This window comes from Pleurodeles waltl, chromosome 4_1 (assembly GCF_031143425.1).
Source record: "Pleurodeles waltl isolate 20211129_DDA chromosome 4_1, aPleWal1.hap1.20221129, whole genome shotgun sequence".
Classification (NCBI taxonomy): domain Eukaryota; kingdom Metazoa; phylum Chordata; class Amphibia; order Caudata; family Salamandridae; genus Pleurodeles; species Pleurodeles waltl.
Window position 1 is genome coordinate 114,514,457 of NC_090442.1, and position 27,962 is coordinate 114,542,418.

The 27,962-nt window shown below is 43.0% G+C and overlaps 1 protein-coding gene across 3 annotated transcripts in view; it reads right to left on the reverse strand.

The window, feature by feature from the left end:
- LOC138287442 (putative glycine N-acyltransferase-like protein 1B) overlaps positions 1 to 27,962 on the reverse strand; it is a 253,972-nt gene that overhangs the window by 81,547 nt on the left and 144,463 nt on the right. For all 3 annotated transcript variants that reach the window (XM_069227867.1, XM_069227866.1, XM_069227868.1), the window contains one exon: positions 1,332 to 1,512. In XM_069227867.1, the coding sequence (XP_069083968.1) occupies positions 1,332 to 1,512 (181 nt within the window). The remainder of the gene's footprint in view (positions 1 to 1,331; positions 1,513 to 27,962) is intronic.

A 27,962-nucleotide genomic window follows, 5' to 3' on the forward strand; every position in this document is an offset into this window, starting at 1 on the left:
ATATTTATTGCTTGTTATTATTAGTTAGAGATCTTATTATTATTCTTTTCTCTTCTTATATTTTTGGATGATTTTATGTAATTGTCTATGTGCTTTTATGGCATTTTCTTCTTACTGAAATAAAGCTACTACTTCCGGCTCTTTCTGTCTGTGTCCCTATACTAGGTTAGTGGGGACCCAAAAATAATAACTACTCCTTCGATTCAGTCTCTTTTTAACATCTTTCATGGCTGGAACTTTTGTTTTACAGCTGAGAGTAGTTTGCGTTTTAAGGGTTTTCTTTGTAATAATATTGTAGTAGGCCTGCTGGCTCTGAAAATGAGTAATGTACTATGCCCTGTAGGGGCTAAATATATGGTTACACTGCAATACTTTCAGTCATTTTCTTTGTATGTGATTATGCTCTTTAGGGGCTATCTATATAGTAACACAACCATGTTTCCAACAAATGCTATTTTCACTGTGGCATTACAGTCTAGTGTTCAACCTTTATTTCTGATAAAGGTTTTTGTTGGGTTTATATGATAATTGTATATGTTTTAATATTCTCTCCTTATTGCAATTATGACCATGATTTAGACCAACTTAACATCCTTATTACACTATGACTTAACACTCTTGATATGTTTGCATGACCCTTATAGTTTATTTCTCGTGTTACTCCACCATAGCTGTCTTGTTTTGGGAATTGTGTTAGCCAGCCAGAAATGCTGATGATGAGGTGGCGAAAGTGATATTCTATTGCAATAAGCACGGCAGATTTAAATTAGGATGCTAAGTGGCAACATTTTCATTTTTGGCAGCAGATATGTGGCAGGAAAAGACCAAATTATAAGGCATGGTTGACCAACTTATGTGGCAAGAAAAGTCCAGTTATGAATTTATAGTGCCAATAGCTCTAACTCAAGCAAATGCGAGACCCAATGTATTGCAACTGCTTATTTCATTCTGAGTTTTAATCCCATCAAGGCTCACTCAATGTTCTATGCTTCTGAGGCTACTGGATTGAGAGGACTAAAAAAGTGGGTAAATATTAACACAAATTATTATTCACTATAGAACTGAGGCACCGTATAAACAATTTAATATTTTTGTACAGCCGTAAGAGAGTTTTTGTAAGTTCTTGGTTCAAAATCACATACTATCTGTCTCAGGGCGTTCATAAAATGTTCATGGTTTAGGACAGCACCCACCTTTGTAGCATGTAACAAGGAGCAGGTCCTTCAAAGAAGCAGATATCAGGACCTGAACAAAGCTGGTCATGAAGGAAATCTCTCAGAACGATGTGACACTCTTTTGCTATTGTGTCTTGTTGTCACAATACAACTTACCTCACTTTGAGGTGATTCCTGATTTGGGCAGCTGACTTTTCTTCCGAGTTCATACTTGGACTCTTCCCAGAGACTCCCAGATGAATATCCCTGACAAAGAGGAGCGCTTTGTCTCTTTCCAGTTCCAACCCTTTAGACTCAGCAATGCTCGTGATGACAGGATCTAAGCACTGCTGCAGTCCTAGACAGAAATAGTAATGATAGTGACATTTAGTGGCCATTTAGAGTTTTAAAGAAAATGTTCTGTGTGGCTTTGTACTAGAAATACATCCTCAACATCATAAAATTACAGGACAGGCAGTACAGAAACAGCAAGTACTGCAAAGGCGATGGTTTAAATGAAAAATTAGATGCTATCTCGTCATCCACTCTGCACAATCAGTTCAAGAGAATCCCAATCTAATACTCAATTTCCAGATATGATAGACATCATGATGGAAGGCTTGACTTAAGGTGAGTGAGTTTTGGCTATAAGTGAGGAATACCCTTTTCATTGCCTGGACATTATTATAGATAGAGATGATTCCTAAGAGAGCAACATGGAAATTTAATTAAAATCCAGCACTCTATCATCACCTGCTCTAAAAACTAACCTCTTTCATTAAAGTACTACATAATGACCTATAGGGCCAGATTTTAAGAAAAGTGGCACTGCGTTACATCATGCCCCACTTTTCTTGCGGCCCCTTGATCCCCTCTACCGCCACTATGTGTGAGCCCTATTTAAAATACGACACACCATGGCACAGGGTAGGGGACAATAGCTTCAGAATTTCTGACGCTATTGATGTACTGTTCAGGACAAGTGCCAATATTTTGGTGTTAACCCTGAACAATACATAGGGGCACACTGAAAACGATAGCATGCCCCCTTTTAATGCCTGCTCGGAGGAGGCGTCAAAAATGTAGCAAATAATTAAGCAAATAAATCTGTTACATTTCTTTGCACCATTTTTTCAGCCCCCTTTGCAAACATTATGCCTGGCACAGGCATAATGTTGCACAAGGGATTACAAAGTAGCGCAAGGCATGCATTGTACCACAATTTTAAGCAGCATCACATCTTGCACTGACAACAGAATAACTCTGATTTAGTGATTTTGCAAGGAAACACATTTTCAAAAGACATACACCACTGCAAATGTGGCACCCTCACAACAACATGGCCCCCAGCAATGATGGGCTGTTTATCCTCATTAAAAAAGGTTTTGCTCGTCATTGCAAGGCTTTCCAAAAAGAAGACTGAGCTCTTTCTTTACTCCTACAATTATTCCTGCAAGTATAAGCAAAAGATTTAGGCCTAGATTTACAAAGGGCTTGCATTGCCTTTGCATCACGCAAGGAGACGCAAGGCAGTGCAAATTGCTGTCTTGCATTACTATGATTTGGGAAGTTGTTCCATGAATGATCCCATGTATCCATCCATGGATTTTAATGCAATCCCAGATTTACTAATGTCAGTAAAGCTGGGATTGCGACAAAACGGTATGCCTTTCTAATAGAGCCATACAAAAGAGAAATAGCTTTATTTCTCCTTATTAATTTCTCTCTCTACGCGTACTGCATTCTGTAGCACACATAGGAGGAAAATGCATCCAAGGATTGTTTTTGCCCAGAATCTGTTTACTGAATACCAGTAATGTGAAACAAGTAATGTGAAACAAAGAGCAGACCACAAAATGATAACTGAACAGTAGAATTGACTTGCATGTACAATAAATCAATAACCATGGTGTGGATATAGGGAGCCAACAATTAGGACGTGTCAGAACCATTAAGCAGCATGAAAGCAAAACCAATAGGGTGCATCAGCTACAATTCTGCAAGGACATCATAGTGAATTTAATTGGTGTGAGCACGGTATGCCCTGATTTCCTAGCAGGCAACTCGGAGATCAAGTGGTGAATGTGCATTGTGTGATTCCTGCCCAACCCTCTATGAAGAGAGCTCCTGAGGAGTAGTGAAACGGCGGCAGGGTAGTGGTGGAGCCCCATCCGGTACTCTCTGAGAGTAAGGATAATGGGCCAATGGGCCAAACAGTGATTAAAAAAGAAATATTAAGAAACAAATCTCAGCCTGCACGGACAAAGGAAAAGGGCAGTACTGCTGCAAGTAAAGGTTGGACGCAAGGCTAAGGGGGAAAGGGGCGTAGAGGGGGATGCCAGGATGCCGAAGGAGCACAGTGGCTTCCCCGCCAATGCTGAGGCCTAGACGCAGCAAGGCTCCTGACTGTCTCATGGGAAAAGTCATTAAACAGGTGGAGGGAGCAAAATCTGGGAGGCTGGATGCAGAGCTGTTCCATCTGAGAAATATAATTAAGAAGAGGTTGCCATAACGGTGTATCTTTCTTGTATGTGAGGGAGAGTTTATGTGATAGATGTTCCAGAGCTAAAATATGCCTTAACCCTGTAAACCAGGATGCCACAGGGGAGCAGGGGGAGCCTTTCAGGCCATTGCTAGGTGGGCAGTGACAAATAATTATGGAGGGGCGCCGCAAAGTGGATGGTTTAACCCACTGACACTCTTTGTGGTGAATGCCTTTATTCTCCATTCCAAAGCCCTCAATCATGGCTTGCTAAGAGTGTTTTCTTTATAAGGGGTCATGACTGAGAGCCCTGAACATGAGCCTGAAGGCGGTGCGAGAATCTCACAATGCCTATCAGTGGGTCAAAAAGTCAATAATAATTACATATTTACATACCCACATGTCCTTCGTGTTCTCCTCTTCGGAAGTACCAGCACCAGTTTTGGAGCCTCAGCCAAATCCAATGATAATTTTAGCAGCATGAGAACAGCATCAAGATTGGTTGGAGTGGGCTTGCTCAACACTCCTTTAGGCACTGGGGACCTGAGCCTTCTCTCTCTTAGACAGTTCAGGCGGAGAGTTTTTAAGTGTGCAAGTCACTTTGGCCGGCCAAAGTGACATACTCACATTAGCCAGGATTGTGCAGCACTTTTCTACTGCTGAAAATCAGCAGCGCCCATTCCTGACAGCAGCTGTGAAAAGTGAAATGGTAATAAGTGCATTTTATTATAATTTTATTTTTCACATCTGCTGCTGTTGCAGCAGGGGGGCAACGCTCCTCCACTCAAATGGAGGAACTGCAACTGGGCTAGGAGCTGCTCTTCTGCACCCATGATATGTAGGACCAGATACAAGTTTGCATGTGTCAATGCTTCAAGTGTAGTTGGACAAATACCTAGGATGATAGTTCAATAGTCTGCAGGAATTGAGAACGCTAAAGTGTTTTTTATGTATCCCAGGACTTCATTCCAGAAGATAGTGCGGCAAGTGCATGACCACCAGATGTGCTGAAAGTCTCCCTCTTGTGCCCCACATCGTCAACAAGTAGCCAAGACCGTGGGGAGCAAAGCAGATACTCGGACCAGTGTATGGTACCATTGGAATACAGGTTTGTAAGGAGTTTTGTATTGCAATATACTCCTGTGTGTTTTGGGGATCTCACGCCTCAGAAGTTCCCACTGTTTCTGTGCAATGCCGGACTCGCTGTCTGGTTCCCATTTTGCCTGATAAGGATTACATGGGAGGAGATGGGACTGTTGAAAAATACTGAGGGCAAGATTCACAAGGCCCTATTGCCACCGGAACGCCACTATGCAATGCTCCGGTGGAGCTATTCAATTCTCTATATTTATAGGGCTGTGTAACAACACTTTTTGTGGCTTTATGACTCATTGGGAATATGGGCTCCTCCGATGCATTTTTCTGTGTCAGAGGGTCTGCAAATGGGTTTTGCAGTGGGCTTTCCATAGCAACATCTATTGCTTTTGACACAGCCCCAGATTTACAAAAAATCGTAAATCTTTAGTAGCGCCAAATACTAATGCCAACCTAGGGGTAGCATTAGCATTGCAAAATGAGGAGGAATACTTTTATTCCTCCTTGTTTTTTGGCAGCACACTAAGAAGTGCTAAATCACCATTGTAGATTATTTATTTGCAGGAAGGGACACCTTTTACTCCCCTCAACGCAGACACCCTTGCACTATGAGCTATTGAATTATTTATTTTTTAATTTTCTTTAGCCTTTTATGGGCTGTCTGGGATTGTGAGGGAACCCTTAAGGGCTCCCCCGTGGTCCCTACTATTTTTAAATTTTTTTAAATTATTTTGGAAAGTGCCCTTTACGGTTTCAAGGCTCACCTGGCGGTGCCATTGCTTCAGCTTGCTGAAACATTTCACCTGCATGCATGCAGGGAACAGCAGGGAACAGAGATGAAAACTCCACTATTTGACAGCCGGACCTCACGGGTATGTACTGCGCTTTACAAATTGATTGATTGAATGATTGACCTGCTTGACAGGTCCCGCTGTCAAACAGTGGAGTGTTTGCTGCAGCTTGGCTGCAGCTTGAAAACTATGTCCTGGGGGTGGGTACCCCAGGACACAGCAGGAGCCGGCCCTGGGGACATTAGAGGGTCCTTGAGGGGGGCCGCACTCCAACATGTTAGATGCCCCAGGGAGGTGGTGATTCTCAGGGCTAAAGTAGGTCCAAAAAGGACCCCCTTTCTTTTCTCTTCTATTTACTGCAGGAAGGTGGTGGTCCCTGGGGCAGTGAGTGGGCACGCCCCCCACATACTAATTACTTATGGCCCGGGGAGGTGGTAATCTCTGGGCATTGGGGGGGGGCAGGTAGCCCCCTGCATCTACATTAATAACTGCTTTGGGGAGGTGGCGGTCCCTGGGCTGTTCTTTCTCTCCACCCAGCTGTCTGACGGGTATCCCCTACACCAAAAATTACTTTTACCCCCGGGAGGTGGTGGTCCCCAGGGTGTGGGGTGCCTCATGCTCCCCTCTCAAACTATTGCTTATTCGCCCCTAGGGAGTTGTTTATCCCCAGGGCTGCGTGGGAGCCAAGTGTACCCCCACACTCATTTAAGAATCCCCCGTGACCTGGTCCACCTGAGGGCTTCAAAAACACGAAAAGCCTAGTTGTGAACGCCGCTAGGTAATTAGGTAAAAAAATATATATATATGGATCTCAGCCTTCTTCAAAGCATCTTCATTTGCCATTACCCTTCTGACCTATCCCTTTCCTCTCTCTTTTGCTATGGCCTCTTCCTTTCTCACTTACTATCATGTGCCCTCTATCTCATCGTCTATTCCCCACTAACTTCGACCCCTCTTTCTCTTTCTCGGTTACCCTCTTCTTTGTCTTAGCCCAAAATCCACCCTAGCATCCATGCTTTCCCTTCAGTCTTACATGCATGCACTCAATCAATCAATCAGTTTTATTTATTGCAACACTACCGTCTGGGCTCTGAGGTTGCTGCGTCTGCATCGAAAAGCAGGGCTTGAGTTGTTTTCTGAAGTCTGCCAGGGAGGGTGCCGTTTGGAGGTGGAGGCCTAGGTCATTGCAGGCTTTGCCGGCAAAGTAGGAAAATGTGTGGCCCCTGCTGCGGGTGCGATGGATGTGGGGGACATGTGCGAGGGTGAGTCAAGTAGAGCGCAGGTTTCTTGAGGGAATATGGATGTTCAGCAGGTGGTTGATGTAGAAATGACATATTTTCAGGACTTGGAGCCAGTGAAGGTTTCTGAGGTAAGGAGAGATGTGCGTACGCTTGGGGAGATGTAGGTTGAGTCTGGCTGTTGTGTTCTGTGCTGTCTGGAGTCTTCTGAGAAGCTGAAAGGAGATACCTGTGTAGGGCCTTTTGCCATAGTTGAGGTGGCTGGTGATGAGGGCTTGTGCGACAATCTTTCTGGTGTTTACTGGGATTCATCTGAAGATTATCCCTGCGTTAGCACAGTTTTGCGGCAAAAAGCATAACTATGGGCCAAAGTTTGGGCATGTTGTACAAATCTGCAAGACAGTTCCTTCTGGAGTCTTATTCACTTAGACCACTCATTGGGCCCTTGAATGAATGAAACATCAGTGCAGCTTTGTTAGACAGTTCAAGAACAGGGACAATTTCCATAGACAAGTGTTCTTTAGACCAGGATAATTTATTTGCCTCAAATTTAGTGTTGTTTTGTTTTCATTTTCAAGTAATTTTTCAAGATTGGGTTTCTGTAGGCTTGCATAATTGGTGCCTTTTAGGTGTTGATAGTCATCCATGTATTTTCGTGCATACTGAATTTTACTTTATCGTCACACCAAGATATGTCTTACTTGTTTATTCAGAACTTGCTGAAACAGCTGATGTGCCATATTTGCATTCCAGATCTGTTCCAATTTCAGATGTTTTATTGAGGCCCATATTCTTGCTGACTAGCTGTTTGTGTTCTGGGAGGTGTTAAAAGTGAATAACTTTTTTATTGAACAAATTGGGCCCTTGTTTTTGTTTCAAATGTGAGGCTAGTCTTCCTCCTTTGGGGACAACTGTGGGGAAGAAACATGGCGTGTCTGAGCAAGTGAGGGATGTTAAAGCAATATTAGTAAATGTGCGCTTCCTTCTTAAACACGCTTTGGATGTGTTTAAATTATTCAGAGATGAGAGCACTGATTTGCTCTTCTTGGTGGAAACATGTTTGAATGAAACCTTTTACCCAGACTTACATTTAGCCCTCTCTGAGGCATATGCATGTATTCATTTTGATCAGACTGGCAAAAAGGGGAAGGTGTTGCTATTATTTTTAAAAAGACATCTAAATGCACTAGTATTAAATTAGAGGAGTTGCAGGGAGCAGAAGAGTTAGGCTTTAACTTTCTGATTAAGGGTCAATGTTTTGTTTTTTGAGGCACCTGTGTATTGCCCCCTGGTCATCCAGAACCTTTTGTGTCCTCCCTTGACCAAGCTTTGACTCCTAAATGTGTTATTTGCCAATTCTACCCTTCTTGGTGATTTTAATTTGGACTTAGATAATTCTGAGGACCTTTCTATTACACGTTTTATGGAATCTGTGACCTCTTTGAACTTGGAGCATGTTGCCTGGGGTTCATACATAGAGTCAGTCATGCCATTGATGGGATTATATCTAATATTTCCCTGAATTAGGAGTCTCCGCTCCTGAAGCCATGGTTAGAGAATTATCTACTACCTTTTTCATTGAAGTATAGTCTACCTAAGGATGTGCGTTCTTTGATGGTTGGTAGTGAGGAGAGGGCCTGGGGCAAGATCTCTCCGACGTCACTTGGAGAGGTGTCAACCCAATTGAAACCAGTATTATCCGGTTCAGTGAGGTGGATGGATTTGCCAACTAAGAGATGGCTTGAGAAAGCAGCTGATTTAGTAGCCCTGAAAAGAAAGATAAAAAACACTGATAAAACTTGTTTGGCCCGTTGGTTTTTGAAGGAGCTGGCCTGGGAACAGGCGGCATGTAAGAAGCTGCAAAGATCTTGGCGTAGATAGTATATGGAAGTTGACAAAGTCATTTATAAAAAGTAATTGAGCACTTATTATAAGAATATTAAGAGAGCTCTGAGCACTTATTACGTTGAATGCATCAGGGCTGCTGATAATGAAAGCAAAGAGGTCTTTAAAAGAGTGACCAGATTGACCGATCCAAAAGCATCCTCTCTTGCATTAGAACCTAGCCAGACTCTTTGTGACCTCCTTAGTGACTTTTTTGAGCACAAGCTCCTCAAAATACATATGAATATTTCTGAGTAGTCTGGTGTTGGGAAAGTGATCTGGGGAGGATGTTAAGCCTGGGGGTCCCAAAGTGTCTACTTTTTAGGTGTCCTCTGTAGACAATGGAGTGTCTACCTTCTCCCAGTGTAAATTGGTGCACCCCTGGACCAGAACCCCCATCATATCCTGAAATCTGTTACTGATATTACGGTTTATCATCTGATATTTGAGGCCTCTAAAGGAATTTTCCCGAAAGAATGGAATGGGCTAATGTCATCCCTCTTCTTAAAAAGGTTAATGCGCACCCGGAGTTACTGTCAAATTTTAGACCTGTTTCGCTATTGCCAGCGGCTGGGAATGTACTGGAAAGATTGGTAAATTCACAGCTTAACACTTTCTTGGAAGACAATAACCTGCTTCACCTGTCGCAATCTGGGTGTAGAGCACCGAGACAGCCACACTTGAAATCTCTGAGTTCATTAGATTCAATCTGGATTCTGGCCTTAATGTTGACCCGTGCTGTTGGATCTGTTGGCTACATTTGATACAGTCAATCATGACATCTTGCTGCTCAGGCTAAAACATCTGGGGGTGACTGGCACAGCTTTAGATTGGTTGGGGCCCTTCCTGGCTAACCGGGAACAGGTTTTGTGGATGAAACCACATGTGTCTGAGGTTAAGGGCCTGAGAAAGGGTGTACCATAGGGCTCCTCCCTTAGTCCCACTCTCTTTAAAATCTGTATGGAACCCCTGGTTGCTGTCATGGAATCCTGTAATATCAGAGTCAATCATACGCTGATGACACCCAACTTTTCTTCACATATGATGGTGACTTTGATGAGGTGAAAGTAGCTTTTTCAGGCTGCATGATGGCGGTGCTGGACTGGTTGAAAGTAACTCAACTTCAATGTAAACCAGATAAGACGGAGTTACTGGTTGGATGGGGGCATGCCCAGGGCAGGCTCTCCCCCTCACAATGTCTGCTAGAAACGTAGGAGTCCCTTTTGACACTCAGCTTTCCTTTGGGGTTCAAGTATCAGCTGTAGGGAAGTTCTGCTGTTGGACTATGCAGATGCTGAGATGTTTCTATTACTTCTCACATGAAGCCCAGGTGATGGTAGTGACAGCATTGTTTTATCTAGTCTATATTATTCCAATGCCCTTTTTTGGGTCTGCCTGACTACCTGTTAAACTGTTTACAGGTTATTTAGAATACAGTGGTTCACCTACTGTTAAAAATCCCTAAATGCACCAAGGTGTCTCCCCTGCGAGAAAAATTACACTGTTTACTGGTGCAGCAGCATATTTTGTTTAAGGCACTGACTTTGACCCTAAAACGCTCAAAAAGGGGTGAGAGGAAGAATTTCCCTGCCCGACCTCCCAAAATCTCAATCAATAACACTATAGGACGGGAAACAACAAGTGCATCATTATCCCCAGCAGGGGTAATCACCAGTTATGAAACAACTGCCCTCACCCGCAAAGTGTGGCATGCTTCATCATCGGGCTACTGCTAACACAATCCCAAGTCGGAGTGGAGCAGAAAGGGTGGGGGAACATGAAATTGCACACGACAAATAAACAACATCAAGCACGGGGACCAAGGATGAACAACAGACTTATAAAACTGTCTCAGATCGGTCACTCCCATATCTTTATTATAGTACCGCCGGGGCAGGATTAAAAAATATATACCCCTGGTGGTGAACACAGGAACTTATGACCTGTTCACCCCAATTTCTGTTTATGTGTCAACATGTTTCAGCCATTTTTCACTGCCCCTTTGGGTCACTCGGCCTTCATCAGGACCTTTGCACTGCCCAGTTACGATTATCCCCTACCTGTAGTACCTGTAGAGACAAGGAGCCGGGCGGTGGTGGACAAGCAGCACTGTCCCTTGACGAATGTGTGACTACAGGGTGGTGCTCCCATCCGGTGCTGATTAAATACAAGTGTCAATGAAAACTCGATAACCGACAGTGTGTGTACAGATAGGGAGAAGTACTCCCTTACATTTGAACGGTATGAAACCCTCATCAAAGGACAGGTTAAGGCCTAAAACTCTCCAACAGAAGATTGAGGGTTCCAGTCTAGGTGTGTCCGTTATAATTTCTCATCTTCAAATTCTTAAAAAATGTAGGGTACATAGAAAAAGGAGCTCTCACTCTTTTTTCACTTATCAAATATTTTTTTTCTCTATTTGTCAGAACATTTCTCATTGTAAGTGGCACGGGTTGGACAAAAGCAGCCAATCCCTGCCATGCACGGCCGAAGGACGTGTGTGGCAGTGGTTGAATTAATGCATAGTAATTCAAATTACTTTACATTAAAAAAAACATAGACATTCAATGAAGGCTTTTGGTGGAGTGGGGTTTGGTGGTTATAGCGGGTTAGCTGCAGGGCCAATATATATACGCATATAACAAATCTTCATGAAATGTTCCAAAAAAGTATTGCTTTCTTGTTGTGCATGGCAAGTTTCAGGTGCTCAAAAAATGTTGCGTTTCCCATGTTAATTTCAATAGGATTCTTTAGACACGACTACAGACCGAACCACTGGACGACATTACCAGGAGAAATTTGGCAGAAAGCTAGCTGTCAGTATGCAGATCACACTTTTGCTTATTTGAAGTAAATACATTCAGTAGTTTTTGAGAAATTTAGGGAAATTCAGATTTGTGTATCTCTGGCCGCAAAGTATTCAAGGAAATGCACAGCTCTGTTTGGATGCCAACGCTTTAAACCAGAAAATGTTGCCTTGGGACTCATCTTGAGCCGAGTCCCAGAAAAAAAGTAAAAATAAAATAAAAGGAGCCATGTTTGGGGCACCCTCACCCTTTAGCAATGAGTTCTTTCAAGTAACTGAAACTCACGCCCTAAGGTAACTATAACTCACCTCTTCGCCATGCACAGATAATTACTCTACATATTATATCATTGATGACACATTCTATGCCATATTTCATACTCTCAATGCAACATTTGCAATAAACTTATTGATGAGACAACTGTGCATGGTGAAGGCGAGAGTTATAGTTACTTGAAAGAACTCTAACTATAATTGCTGATTTTCCATTAGCTTACACTGAAAAAGAGGAGATTTCAGGCAGGCGACAGATGAGATTAAGCCATTTTGGGATTAAAAACATTGGGGGTCTCCTGCTTGAATCTGGTCTTTTGCCATGTGTGGTTGTACTGTTACTGCCTCTTCCTTCTGCCCTCAATGGTATGTTATATTGCCACAGCCTCTTTTGCCTTTCCTGCATGGTTGATTTGTTGTCCCTGTTCCCCTTTCCCCTGCCCTCAATTGTCCGTTGGTCGGCCACTGACCCTCCCTCCTGCCCAGCATGGTTAACTTGTTGCCTCTACACCCACCCTCCTCTGCACCATCCTCCCTGCCCTCATTCATCTGAGGCCATGCCCCTGACCTCGCCATACAATGTTGATTACCACAAATATTACACCACACATGACATCTTTGATAACATCATTCATAATATCAATGTAACACTTGCAGTAAAATTACTGAGGAGAAAACTGTGCATGACGGGGGCATGAGCTATAGTTACCTCAGGGCACAAGTTATAGTAACTTGAGCTAACTATAACTATAACTGCAGAATTTCTATGGTTTTAAGCAAGTGAACTGTGAACATAACTATAAAGTCCCTGTAGCCTTTCGTTTGTGAGTGTGTGTGTCAGTGGTCAATTCTGTATAGGCACAGTTAGGTCAAAGTCTCTTTAGGAAAAGCTTTTTTGTCTTGTTAGGAACTTTGAAGCTGTTTCATAAATCTTCACAAAACTTTCCAAAAAAATGCATCCACCTCAGCTTCTTCACGGAAAGCTTCAGGGTTGATCCGTTGGTGGGGCAGAGAGAAAGGGATGGTCCCATTACATTGTTTTCCCATGTCAATTCCCATTAGAAATTTTGGAAAGCAATACATAAAAATGGCTGAATTTAGGAGAAAGCTAGAACTTTACTTTAAAAGTGTGTGTTTCATTATTTGGTGTAAATCTGTCAGCTGTTTTTGAGAATTTAGCGTTGAAAGAAGTGCTCAGGGCGCTATCAAGTTTTTGGATAAAAAGCGATCTGATTGGGTGAGGCAGGTTTTTTTTCCCTTCGCCCATCTCAGTCCTGTGCGACCAGTACCAAAACAATGGGACTGAGAGATCTGATTGGCTGAAACCTCAACAGAAATGTTGCAACTACCATTACAGGACACTGGGACTTTGCAGGGTAGGGATATACAAACAACAGGCGGTTGACTGAACATGTGAGTTTTGGCTCAGGGCGGGGTAGTAAGGCCTGGCTGGTGGCCAACCCCATGTTCCACATAGGCAAAGGCTGTGTGCAGTTATCTATACCTGCAGAATTTCAGTGTTTTTTTGTTGTTTAACATATCTATTTTAATTGACGTTTTTTTATTTAACTATAACAACATTATAGCCTTTGTTTCTTTCAGTGGCGTTTTGCATTTAAAAAACAAAATGTAAATGTAAATTAAGATATTATTACCAGACCTAGCTATAATGTTACTTTAACATTTGTTTCTTCAGTGAATTTGTTTTTTTTTAATGTTAAGTGAAAATTTAAAAGTTGGAATTTTAAGTAAGGAAAACTTACTGGCTTTGTCAAAGAATCAGCAAAAAACTATAAAAAGCTGACCTATTAGCTTTGTTTGAAAAGTCACGACTCCGAGTGAGAAGTGAATAACCTCGCTGCTTTGTGAATATTTTCTTAACACCCTCACCACTTCAATAATGGAGTGGCAAGGCTACCTTTCCTTATTCTTATATTTACCTGAGTGCCTTGATTTCCATGGAGGGACACACACGCTTGCTGCCCATATCTTTTTTAATTGTTCACTTTTCTTTTGTAGTGGATGCCCCAGCCCCACCTTTGACCCCCCCCCCAACATCTGCAAACATTGGAGACCGTGAGGGGAGGCTCATAACCCTACTGCTCTGACAGCTCACCACCAACACCCAGCATGAGTGTTGGCAGGAGCCAGCTCTATTGCTTTGCTCCTGCTGGTGGGAGCAACTTTTAATTCTGCTCCTGTTGGGCCATGTAAAGACATGGGGCATATTTAAGAAAAGTGGAGCTACACTCAGTGCAGTACCCCTTTTCTTTCACCCCTAATGCCACCCTAATGACACCATGTGTGTGCCATATTTAAAATACAGCACACAATGGCGGTAGTTAGGAGACTGGCGTCACAACTTTTGATGCTAGTCCGCACCTTTGCAGGATAGCATACAAAATGGTGATGCTAATCCTGCAAAGCTCTTTGAGGTCCATTGTAATCAATGGTGTGTCTCCTTTTAATGCCTGCTCATAGCAGCCGTTAAAAGTGGCGAAAAAATAATGCAAAGAAATCTCTTAGATTTCCTTGTGCCATTTTTTCGGCCACCCTAACAGGGGAAGGCCCCCATTGCGTAGGGGCCCCTGCACCCCATCTCTGCTAGCTGTTTCATGGTGGTGCCCTGGTGGTTTAGGACCACCAGCACAGCTAGTCTGTCCTGTGATGGAAAAGTGGCGGTGCTGGTGGTCCGACCGCGGCTGTAATGTGGCTGTTGGATCACTACATTAGCAGCGGTTCACCGCTACCACGACCCTCATCGGTCGTAATGAGGGCCCAAGTAAAAAAAAATGTCATGATGAAAGTATTTTACTATTGATTTGATACATGTGTGAGGCATTTAATGTTGGCGTTCTGCTTCAGTTGAAAAAGGATGATTATACAGCTGAAACACATTCTGAAGTGCAGAGGTCTAGGCTGCTGCAGTAAATAAATAATATTTCCTTAAGTTAGAGTGACGGTTTTCTTTGTATTTGGAAGGAGAAGTGGTTGATGTTAAGGGGAATGGCATAACGCCTCACCGACTACCACCAGCGATTTGGCAGCACTCTGGCACCGCAAACTTTTTAGTGTATGAATTAACGTCAGAGTGACCCTGGAGTCGGACTGGGAGGATTGAAACTCAAATGTGATTGGACTGGATTTCCAGAGCTGGGCACCACATAAAGTAAAGGCTAGTGGTGGAACTTGAGATGAACTTACATTATAGCAGCTTTAGACTAATGTAGGCAGATGGTGAATAAGGTTACATGTTTCTATGAACAGAGACTTTGAGCCTGATTATGAACTTGACAGATGGGAAACTGCGTCCCAAATGTGACAGATATCCCGTCCACTGGATTACAAGTTCCATTGTATCCTATGGAACTTGTAAAACGGCAGGCAGGATATCCGTCATGTTTGGGATGGAGTATAGCAACCGCCAAGGTCATAATTAGGTCCTAAGTATTACAAATGCTGTGAGTTCTGCTTGGGTTGAAAAAGGCTGATTATACAGCTGAAACACATCCTGAAGTGCAGAGGTCTAGGCTGCTGCAGTAAATAAATGACATTTACTTGAGTTAGAGTGCCAGTTTTCTTTGTATTTGGAAGAAGAAGTGGGTGATATAAATAATATATATTTATATATATATATATATATATATATATATATATATATATATATATATATATATATGTTAGGTGCTGGCGGTCGTCAGTAGGTAGTAATGGTTAGGACCATGTTTCCATAGGAAAAGCTTTTTTTGACTTGGCTATATCTTTGACACCGTTTGACGAATCATCACGGAGTTTTCTAAAAAGAAAGTGCCCCAGTGATTCGTGTTGTTTATAAAGGTTTTGAGGTGATCATTCAATCAGGGGCAGGGAAAAGGGGTGGGGGGCAAAAAGTTGGGTTTCCCATGTTAATTCCCATAGGACTGTTAGACACAATTACAGCCCGAACCGCTGGACGGAATTACACTAAATTTCGCAGAAAGCTAGCGTTCGGTAAGCAGATTGTGCTTTTGGTTATTTGGTGTAAATTTGTTATTAAAAATTCTGGAAAATACAACTTTGTATATCTCTGGCCGCGCATAAATCTAGTATATCCGCAAATTTTTACGAATGCATATTCGAATAGAAGGGCTACAATTGGCTGGCCACAACCTGACTGAAAAGTTGTGGCCGCCATTTTATGGTTTGGGAGAGGGTCCCCGGGTTTGAAAATAGAAATGATAAGTGGCATAAGGGGTGAGGACGGAGGTTCCCTGTCTCCAGGGGTGTGACCCAGGGGTGTTTTAGGGTCAAATTATGGGTTTTAAATGATTTTTCTTCACCATGCAGGATATTCTCAAATATCCTCGAAATATCCTTGAATATTCAAGGATGTTTGAGGATATTCAAGAATATTCGAGGACATTCAAGAATACTTGAGAATATCCTAAAAAAAATTAAAAAATATTCAGAGACTCATTCATACTTTAATTCTTTCACTTATACATGCACTCAGAGACTCTTGCACCCACTCACACATCCACTCAGGCACTCATGCACCAACTCAGACCCACTCATAGACTCACACACCCACTTTCAGATCTACTGACAGAGACCGGTCCTGAGGCCAAGCCGCGCTGCGCATGGCGAAATACTGTGCGTGGTGTAGGGTTGTGTGCACAGCCAAATGCTTGCACGGCACTGGTTGGATTAACATATAGTATTAAAATTACTTTACTTAAAAAAAAACATAGAAACCATAGAAATTCACTGAAAAAACCAAAGGTTACAGGGACGTTATAATTAAGTTATGAATTTACTCGAATAAAACCATAGCAATTCAGCAGTTATAGGTAGAGTTATTTCAAGTAACTATAGTAACTATAACTTGCCCCTTCACCATGCATGCTAATTACTCCACATATTGTATCAATGATGACATCTTCTATGGCATCTTTAATATTATCACTGCTACATTTCCAATACAATTATTGATAAGAAAACCATGCATGGCTAGAGCAAGAGTTATAGTTACTTTAGGGCGCAAGTTTTGGTTACTTGAAAGGACTCTAACTGTAACTGCTGAATTTTTATGGTTTTGCACAACTAAATTGAGAACCTCAAAAGTATAACGTCTCTCTAACCTTTGTCTTTTTTCAGTGAATACACATATATATATATATGTATCTCTACCCTACTCCCCCATATGTTATTTACATGTTTTGCCGGAAATGGGGATTGAGTCCCCAAGTCAAAAAATGGCTGCTGGCACATCTTTTTTTATGTTTTGGCAGTTGGATCAGGATTACATTTTTTGGGGAAAATGTTTAAGTTTTGTGAAGATTCATCAACAGTGGCCATTTATTAGCAAACCAAACAAATCCAGTTCCTGTGAAAACCTGGTCCTAACCGTAGGTACCTAGTGGTGACTGCCATTGGGGGGTGAGGGGGGGGGGTGTTTGTGTGTTGTGGGTGTACATGTGTATATATATATATATGTATAGTCACTAAAAAAGACAAAGGCTATGTGCAATTTTCAGATCAAAAAGTTTACTGCAAATGTTGCAATTATATTATCAACTATGCCATAGAAAAGGCATTTGCTGATGTAATATGTGGGGTAATTAGCAGTGCATGATGGGGGAGCAAGTTATAGTTACTATAGGGTACAAGTTATTGTTACTTGAAATAATAACTAACTATAACAGCTGAATTTCTATTGTTTTGTGCGTGTAAATTCTGATCCTAACTATAACATTTCTTATACGTAGTGAATGTCTACGTTTTTTAAATGCTAATTCCTAACTATAGCATCCCTGTAACATTACAAAGCTTTGCAACTATGCTAGACCTTGACAGCAGTCTAGCATTAACAAAAGAATGTAAAATGTCCTATTACAGCAGAAAGTTTCAATTCTATTAAGGTCACAGTGGCGAGGATTATGCTTTACACATTTACTTCACTGCTCAACAAAAATCAGCAGCAACCACTTTTGATCAGCAAAAACACAGGACTACAATTGTGGTTCTAAAAATTCTGGACCCATGTAATCTGCTTTGCCACAGCAGTACGATTTTAGTATCAAAAGACCGATAATGACTAGTACACTAAGCATGAGCATTTTCGCTCAATTCCAGCAGCGTTTTCACCTCGAAATCGCCATTTTCGTCCTGCACTCGTGGCTCCCATTTTATACACGACAGCCATTTTAAAAGTTGCCCTCACATAGGCTTATAATACAGTCGGATTTGATTCCAAGGACACGTACACCTTGATTGACTTTTCTCTGACCTGGGCAAGCTGGAACCATTGCCTCAGGCCAAACCTGTTTGGTCAGTCTCTCTCCCAGTGGCCGAATCAGATAGCATCAAAGCACACCATGCCATAAAACCCTTATTATCGCTCACACACCCTGCCTAATCTTGCTCACACCTGCACCTGCTCTTTTCTTCTTCTTACTTTACGAGGGGGAGGTGCCCGTTTTTATTGGGGGTCCACACTTATCTGATGTGAAATTCTAGGCCTTGCCGGGTAATTTATTATGGGTTGGATGACATGAAATATGAGGTTTCATCATTACACTGTTTTTTCCTTTGTAGTGAAAACATGTGAATGACCAACCAAAATGTCAAGAATGTTTGCCTGAAGCTTAAAAAACTGTATATAAGGAAACCAGATTTTGCATTGACACACAGTCTCCTGAGAACATACAAGTTGTGCTGTTGTACTTCTAGGACGCCTGTCAATTGGTTGCAGCCAATAAATTTGATCTTTGACTTCACCTAGAAGACTCTGAGTTTCTGTAGTCTGAATCAGGAAAGTACCCGAGGTCTTTGGGTGTACCCTGGCACCGCTGGGTTACCGGATCAGTACCGGTTCTGAAAAACCCAGTACCTCAGTTGGCGCCCAACTTGGGGCGATACCAGCGGTACCGGTCCAAGCCTGAGGTTCGTGAGGAGCTTCGTGTGAAAATTCTGGAGGAAGGCCGCCACTTCATCGACCCCTGCATGTCGACGTGGTCCGAAAGTCTTTGCTGCGAGGTTCCCCGCTTCCCGACGGCTACGAAGGACTGCTGCCCTGGCTATCGCCCTGATTTGGACCCTTGATTTTTGGTAGAGCGAAACGATAAGACGAGTCTTCTGGTGACGTCATTGATATTTTCAGTTAAGTATAAGTGGAGCGTCTCCCAGTCCTTAGTTGGACACTTGGTTTGGTCCTTAGTTGGACACTTGGTTTGGTCCTTAGTTGGACACTTGGTTTGGTCCTTAAGTTGGACATTTGGTTTGGTATCCCTTCGGGATCACTTTGATTTGGAACTTGCAAGTACCAAAGCCGAAGGACTCGTGTATTCACGAGACTATCGTAAACGATAATCCTTTGAAGTTTGAAGCTAGACTAGTGAGCGAAGATGCCTGGTCTTAGCAGACTTGGAAATTTGTTTTGTCTTGGTTGTAAAAGGGACTCCCGGTTGGAGGACTCATGTCCGGTTCCTCCGATTGGAACTCCAACTTATGAACTATATGTGAAGCACGGAGTAGGCCCCATCACATATAATGAAGTATGGATCCGTTACACCAGAAAAGATGGTGTTTTAAAATGGCCCCAAAATGGTAGCTTTGACACAGAAATCTTAGATAACCTCGAAGTTAGACTTTTTAAGAAGAAAGCCCGTCCGGCAATGTTTGATTCTTTCCGCTTATGGCGTAAAGAAGCCAAGCAAAAGGAAATTAAATTAGCTAAGAAAAATAAGAGAGAAAAAGGTATTTCGATTATGCAAGCTGCTATACAGTTTAAAGATAACGAAGCAGAACAGTTGAATGAGCAGTTGCATAGGCGACATAAAATGACAGTAGATAAATGCTATCCAGTTTTGTCGCCTCTTCAGCAAGATGCAGCAAAAGACTCTGAAAAAGATCCCCTAATATCGCATTTGCTAAGTTCGCCACCACCCTATGCGCAGAATGCAACGGCACCTCCGCAACCTCTAGTTGCACAACCAGTGGTTGCATTGCCTCCTGCTCCTCCCCAGCACCCACCAGCTATTCTTCAGTTGGTTCCTATTCCTCCGGTGCAGCCTTCTCAAGGGCCACCGGCTTTGACATCTGCTCTGCCTTTACTTCCTACAACTTTGACTACTATAGCGACTACCACTCCTGGTATTGTTTCTGATACTGCTTCTGTCTCTGCCTTGTCTCATTCTGTTTTTCCTCCTGTTCATTTGTCAACCTCTCCCTCTATCCGTCAGAGAATGACAAACACTGTGACTAGTCTTTTATCCCCTCTCTTTGGGTCATTAGCTACGACCCCAGTTACAGAGCGTAAGCAATTGCGTAGCCAATTGCCTGATGGTATGGAGAAAGAGACACTGAATTATTTGGCGCATAAATGGGTTACTGAACCAGCGAGATATGAACTAGAGTCTGTTATGGATGTCATCCATCAGTGGGAAGAACCGAAACAGAGATACGTTTTTGAGAAAATGTGTACTTTTCTTTCTGAGGATTTAGAGGAAAATGGTTTGGAGCCCAATCCGCCTAAGTTGTGTCGTGTACGGTTTGATTTTTCGACAGGTTTGATTGTGGGTTCAGATGTCGAGAAAGCAGTTGCGACGTTATTGTCGTTTAGGACTGAAGGTGTTTCCAGGTTATTGTTTAAATATGATTCTTCTGCTAAAAAGAAAGGGAAACAGTACCCCATGAGAGAAGTTCCCCCACAGTGGAGGGAAGGGGACCCAAATGCTAATCCACCTGTCCTGCCTCACTTCCAGCGTGTATGGGTACACGTTCCATGGAAGCGAGCTGAAGTTTTAGCCCTTAAGCAGACATTGCCTGATCCCCGTAAGAACCCTACAGGGTATTACAAGGAATTGTCACAGACTGCGGGGTCTTGCATTATGAATTTAGCGGACATAGACATGTTGTTTGGGAATGTTGTTCCACAGCCTTTATGGGGAAAGATTCGCCATGCAGACCATGCTCAAGAATTAGGTGACACATGGGCTAATATTGCTGCTGCAGATGCCCGACAAATTGGTGGTGCTAAACCTGAGCCTTTAGTGACAGAACTTCCTGGTAGAATTATTGATTACATGAAAACTATAATGCCTGCGATGCGTGTAAACTGGGATAAATTGTCTGCATGTAAGCAAAAGAAAGAAGAAACGGTATCAGATTTCTTCACCAGGTTTGAAGAAACGTTTGTGGACCACAGTGGTCAAGATATGAGCACGGAAGGTGGTCAACGTTTGTTCGTCGATAAATTTGTGCATAATCTGCTTCCTGAGTTGTGTAAAAAGTTAAAAGATTCAGAAAGTTCTTGGGCAGTTTCCTCTTCAGCGCAGATATTGGCTACTGCACAATACTACGAAAATAGAGATAAAGATGAGAGAGATAGAGTAGAGAAGAAAACAAAAGATTTGAAAACAAAGGTTCTGTTACAACAAGCGTACCCGTCACATGGTGGTCAGAATAGTGGTGCACAGAACAACTATCAGAATAACTATCAGCCCCAACCGTTTCAGAGAAACTCGCAAAGAGCCGAGTATGCTCAACCACGTATCCCAGTAGGTCCCAATCAGTGTTCATATTGCAAGGAAGAGGGTCATTTCAAGTATAGTTGCCCTGCTTTGCTGCAGCGCGCAAATGGTACTTCCGGTTTAAGAGGTCGAGGTGTTCCACAAGCACCTAGAGGAAGAGGACGTGGATATGTTCCCCAGAACGCGCGCCCATTCCTCCCTCAAAACTCAATGAACAGATTTGATCAACAGGTTAATGCATCCGGTAGGACGGCTCAGTACTATACTGATGATTACTATACAGAGGGTGAGCATTTGGACAGTAATGATTGCTAGGACAGCCATAGACAAAGAGAGGGAGTTGTTTCAGTTCCAGTAGATCAGAGTGGGACTTATGTTGAGGTGATTGCATCAGGTGTGTCAGAACCTTTTCTGTTGGATACTGGTGCTACCAAGAGTTCCATTATGCACTCAAAACTCCCTGGCGCACCTTTGTCTGGCGAAACAAATGTATCAGTAGGTTTTTCCGGCGCCCCAGTTAGAAATCCGATTTCTAACCCTATATCTCTTTCTGTTGGACCTTGTAAATTTGAAACACCCCTTATTTTGACGACAGGTTGTGGCGAGAACTTGTTAGGATTAGATTTGTTAAAAAGATTGTATGCGACATTGTATTGCTCTCCTTCTGGAGTGCAACTCACATTGGGTAAGAAAGTGGTTTCACCAATGTATTTGTCAAAGGACAGATTTCCACCAGAATTTTCGTCTCTTCCTAATACTCTTTGGGCTACTGGACCTAATGATGTAGGTCTTTTGGAAATTCAGCCATATGTGATAACATTAAAAGCCAATGTTAAAATGCCACGTATTCCCCAATACAAGATCTCTAGTGAGGGGGAAAAAGCGTTGATGGCAATTATTCGTGATCTGATTGAGTAGGATGTAATTGAAGAGACAAGAGGCAACGTTTGCAATAGTCCTGTTTTGCCTGTCTTGAAGCATACTGACCCTACTCAGCCACCTGTTTATAGGTTTGTAATTGATCTTAGACAGGTGAACAAAATAGTTGTGCCACAGTTTCCAGTCGTCCCCGATATCACTGCATTGTTGACAATGATTCCGGCTTCAGCCACTTGGTTCTCAGTAATAGACCTGAAGAATGCTTTCTTCAGCATCCCTATTGCAGAAGAGAGCAGGGACATTTTTGGCTTCAATTTGGGAGGACGAAGCTTCAGATTTAAGAGAGCTCCTCAAGGCTATTGTGAAAGTCCATCCATCTATAGTCAGGCTTTGAAAGCACAACTTGACACTCTTATGTTACCTGATGGCGCCACTCTCATTCAATATGTCGATGATTTGCTAGTTGCCGCAGATACTAAGGAGATCTGCAAAGAAGCAACATTGTCATTATTGCGTCATTTGTCTGATTTACACCACAAAGTGTCCCTTTCAAAGTTACAGTATTGTCAAAAAGAAGTGACCTATTTAGGTCATCTCTTTTCGAAGGAGGGAAGGCAACTGACCCCAGAGAGAATCAGAGCTGTTGCAGCAATGAGTGTGCCAAGAACACAAAGAGAAGTGCCTGCTTTCTTGGGTATTACATCATATTGCAGACAATGGATACCTAATTTTTCGTTAATAGCCAAACCCTTGGTGGCATTAACTTGTAAAGATATACCGAATCCCGTCCCATGGTCTGAAGATTGTCAGAAAAGTTTTGTCGAATTACGTGATGCATTATGTTCAGCTCCTGTGTTGGGTACCCCCAACTACAGCAAGCCTTTTACATTGTATGTCCATGAGAAAGAAGGTTGTGCGTTAGCAGTTTTGACACAACAGTTTGGAGACAGGGAGCGTCCATGCGCCTATTTCTCTTCAACCTTAGACCCAGTAGCTAAGGCACTACCGAGCTGCTTAAGAGCGGCAGCTGCTGTTTCTATCCGACAGTCTGCTGGTTTAGTGATGAATAACACATTAGTCGTAATGGTTCCACATGCAGTGGACACGTTGTTAAACAGAACCAAGACACAGCATTTAACTAGTGCTCGATTGTCAGGTTACGAGTTGACATTGTTAGCAAGCCATGTACATATAAAAAGATGCACTACACTTAACCCAGCTACGTTATTGCCAATTGTGACGGAGTTAGATACTTCTGAACAACATGATTGTCTCCGTAGAACAGAAGAGGAAACGAAAGGGAGAATAGACCTTCTGGACACTCCCATTGCAAAGAGTGATGGCACTTTGTGGGTGGATGGTTCATGCTTTAAGCTCCCGAATGGTGACACGACTGCAGCGTATGCTGTGACAACTTTGTGTACGATTGTTGAAGCTGCACGTATCCCACATAATTCAGCCCAAGCAGCTGAGTTAATAGCCCTAACAAGAGCATGTACAGTATCAAAAGGAATGAAAGTGACTATCTATACCAATAGCCAATATGCGTTTGGTGTGGCCCATAGTTTTGGGCGTTTGTGGAAGGAACGTGGGTTCCTGACCTCGCATGGAACTAAAATACAGCATGGTCAGTTGGTAAATGAGCTCCTTGATTCACTTACTTTACCGTTGCAAGTTGCGATTGTGAAGTGTAGCGCACATAAAAAGGTGACTGATGATGTTGGTCGTGGGAATGCATTTGCTGACGAGGTCGCAAAAGAAACGGCAAGGAATGTGATGAGCCGAATGTATGTCGCGAGCCCTGCAAGATGGATTGGTGATGTTGGAATGTGTGAAGACACGATAGAAAGCGTGAAATCGATTCAAGCTGAAGCCACAGAGAGAGAATTGAGTGTGTGGAGAGAAAGTACGGGTAAATTGGATGCGAATGGTTGTTGGGTCGAGTTGTCAGAACATCAGAGATGGTTGCTACCCGATTCGTATGTGCTTGCAGTAGTTACAATGGCTCATGGAATGGCTCACATCAGTGTGAAAGGAATTTGTAAGTTGTTGGCCCCAGTATGGCAAAATGCAGGAATTCCCAAGTGCGCAGAAAATGTAGTTAAACATTGCATGGTATGCCTGAAACACAACCCTGGTAGAGGAACCCCAACTCCAGCTGGTCATTTTGCACCTCCTACGTATCCGTTTGAGGTTTTGCAGCTAGATTTCATCCACATGGAGAGGTGCAACAACTTAAAATATGTACTCGTTGTTGTTTGTGCCTTTTCAAGATGGGTGGAAGCCTATCCCCTAAAAGACAATACTGCGGTATGCACAGCCAAAGCCCTTGTGAAAGAGTTCTTCCCTAGGTTCTGAATGCCGAGAATGATCTGGAGTGACAATGGAAGTGAATTTGTGGGTCAAGTGATGAAGAAAGTATGCGAAGGGCTAGGCATCAACCAAAAGTTTCACGCTGCAAATCACCCCCAATCAGCTGGATTAGTGGAGTGCTATAACGGCACTCTAAAGCTAAAATTGGCCAAGATACAAGCGAGCTCTGGTCTCAAATGGCCTGACGCTCTACCCTTAGCACTCCTATCAACCAGAATGACTGTGCATTCACGAGTGAAACTTAGTCCTTACGAAATAGTCTTTGGCCGCCCGGCCAATATATGGGGAGTGCCTAGGCCCAAGAAATTCAGCGAGATAGAGCATCCTGTCTTGCTTGACTATCTGTATGAATTGACGGCTAAATTGCGTGTCTTACATCAACAGGTCCACGACACCTTGCCTCCGGTCTCTGAATCTCCAGGTCATCCCATTGAGCCTGGATCCTGGGTTTTAATAAAGAACTTTCAGCGAACCAAAAACGAGCAGCCCAGGTGGACCGGACCGCACCTCGTTCTTCTCTCCACAAGATCAGCTGTTCGAGTAGAAGGGAAGAAACACTGGATCCATGGGACCCATTGCAAAAGGGTACCCCTACCTCTGACATGTGACCGGTGGGTCCAGGAAGGTATCGCCGACTCAGAGACTGAAACTGTGCCACGTTTTTTGCCTTTCAGCGATGCACGAATAAAAGGAACACTCACTGAGAAAGAAAGTGATGACATTTTACAATCAGCAGTATCACCGTCAGTCCGATTGGACACTACAGAACCTGAACTCCTTTTTCAGGACCACACGATACCTGGGACTAACCGTTATAATCTACGACCAAGAATAAAGGACAAATAAAACAGTTTACTTTTCTTCTCTTTAGCAAAGTTCTCCAATATGGAAAATTATTTTTGAATGACTTTTTGCTTTTTGTATTTTTTGAACCTCCATCCGGGTTCAGCTGTAGGATCATGGCTGAAAAGACTTAGGGGGGTAGCCTGTGGACACAAGGTCTACAGGTCTGGTTTGTTCTAGGGCGGCCTGGAACATTCAGAACACTCCTAAGTGAAGTAAACCAACCGCCACGAGCGGCAACGGTTAGAGGATGGAATCTTTCCAAAATGGAGAACATGTTGAAAGACTGAGTTTCAAGAAGAGAATATGTGAAACGATAACCAGGAAACGGTTTTTGCTGCTGTGCATTTTTATGTTATTTAGTATACTTATGTTTTTTATAGGATATATTTTATTCTGTTTTAATGTGATATTGGCACCCACTACCTCGTCTGCACCTCCTCCTTCCACTGTTTCCCCACATTCTTTTCAACTCCTCCCTAAACATGAATCTGCTAGGAGACTAGAGTTCATTAATAACTCCTTCATCCAGCTTTTGCACCAACACCAACTAGTGATAAATACAACTAACTGTTGGGTGTGTGGCCTTATGCCTCACACAGCAGATAAAGGTATCCCTTATCTGATCCTGCCTTTTAGCCACAATGGTTCCGTGTGGGCATTCAGAACGATATTCATCTATGCACACTACCCCCTACGTTTTGCGGAAGACAACCCTAAGAAAAATGCTTTGGTTAAAGGAATCATAGACATGATGAAGGACAATATCTCCTACGAGACTATCCCCAGAGATGAGACAATGGCATATATAGGATGGAACATGACCGGATATGAAGCCACAATGAATGAGAAACAGCAAGCTAAGATATCTTCCCTGATTTGGGTTGTACCCCATCAGGGTCACCTGTGTCTGCAAGGTACTGGCAAGAATCCCAGAGCTCAGCTAGGGGAAAGCGTCTGCACTGAGACATATGTCTTCGCATCTCAGACCTCCCCTCCGCTTTTGGCAGCTAAGGGTACCTATTTCATCTGCCATGATAGAGCCTTTACATGGTTGCCCCCTGACTTTTCGGGCACATGCTTCGTTTCGTTCCTGTTGCCCCCTACCTACACAGCAGCGGCAGATTACCACAAGACAAGGATAGTTAGAGGCGTCTTCAGTGAAGAAGACACTGCAGGACAAGAATTTGGGGACTTCGTAAAGGGTTTTCTGCCGTTCTGGGGACAAATAAGTAACAGCAGGAGTATAAGGCAATTGATAAGAGTGGTTGAATCCACTGTGGCTGAAACCACTGGTGCCCTTGGTAACTTGACTGCTGAGCTCCAGTCGGATCGTCTTATGACCCTTCAGAACAGGGTCGCATTAGATGTCATACTTGCAGACCGGGGTGGAGTATGTACATTGATCCAGTCGAGTTGCTGTGTTTTTGTCCCAGATAACGCTCCAACAGTATACCAGGCCATCTCCAAACTGCATAGAATTTCCGAATCTATTCATTTAGATAAAGGAGATTGGTCATTAATGGGATGGCTCTGGGAACTGATATCAGCATGGGGATGGAAGATTCTGATGGTCATTGGGATGATCTTGGCCATTCTTTTCCTGTTCTGTCTATGCGTGCAGTGTGCTCCTGCGATATGTGGCCTCTGTGTTACATCATGCATAAGGAAACCTGCACCAAGAGACGAGCTAAATACTAGGATGATGTTACAGCAACATCTCAACGACTTTAGAAACATAGACCTGGACTCAGATTAGCATGAGAATAGGTTTATTGCCTATGTAAGGGCAAAAGGAGGGTTTGTGGTTCTAAAAATTCTGGACCCATGTAATCTGCTTTGCCACAGCAGTACGATTTTAGTATCAAAAGACCGATAATGACTAGTACACTAAGCATGAGCATTTTCGCTCAATTCCAGCAGCGTTTTCACCTCGAAATCGCCATTTTCGTCCTGCACACGTGGCTCCCATTTTATACACGACAGCCATTTAAAAAGTTGCCCTCACATAGGCTTATAATACAGTCGGATTTGATTCCAAGGACACGTACACCTTGATTGACTTTTCTCTGACCTGGGCAAGCTGGAACCATTGCCTCAGGCCAAACCTGTTTGGTCAGTCTCTCTCCCAGTGGCCGAATCAGATAGCATCAAGGCACACCATGCCATAAAACCCTTATTATCGCTCACACACCCTGCCTAATCTTGCTCACACCTGCACCTGCTCTTTTCTTCTTCTTACTTTACGAGGGGGAGGTGCCCGTTTTTATTGGGGGTCCACACTTATCTGATGTGAAATTCTAGGCCTTGCCGGGTAATTTATTATGGGTTGGATGACATGAAATATGAGGTTTCATCATTACACTGTTTTTTCCTTTGTAGTGAAAACATGTGAATGACCAACCAAAATGTCAAGAATGTTTGCCTGAAGCTTAAAAAACTGTATATAAGGAAACCTGATTTTGCATTGACACACAGTCTCCTGAGAACATACAAGTCGTTCTGTTGTACTTCTAGGACGCCTGTCAATTGGTTGCAGCCAATAAATTCGATCTTTGACTTCACCTAGAAGACTCTGAGTTTCTGTAGTCTGAATCAGGAAAGTACCCGAGGTCTTTGGGTGTACTCTGGC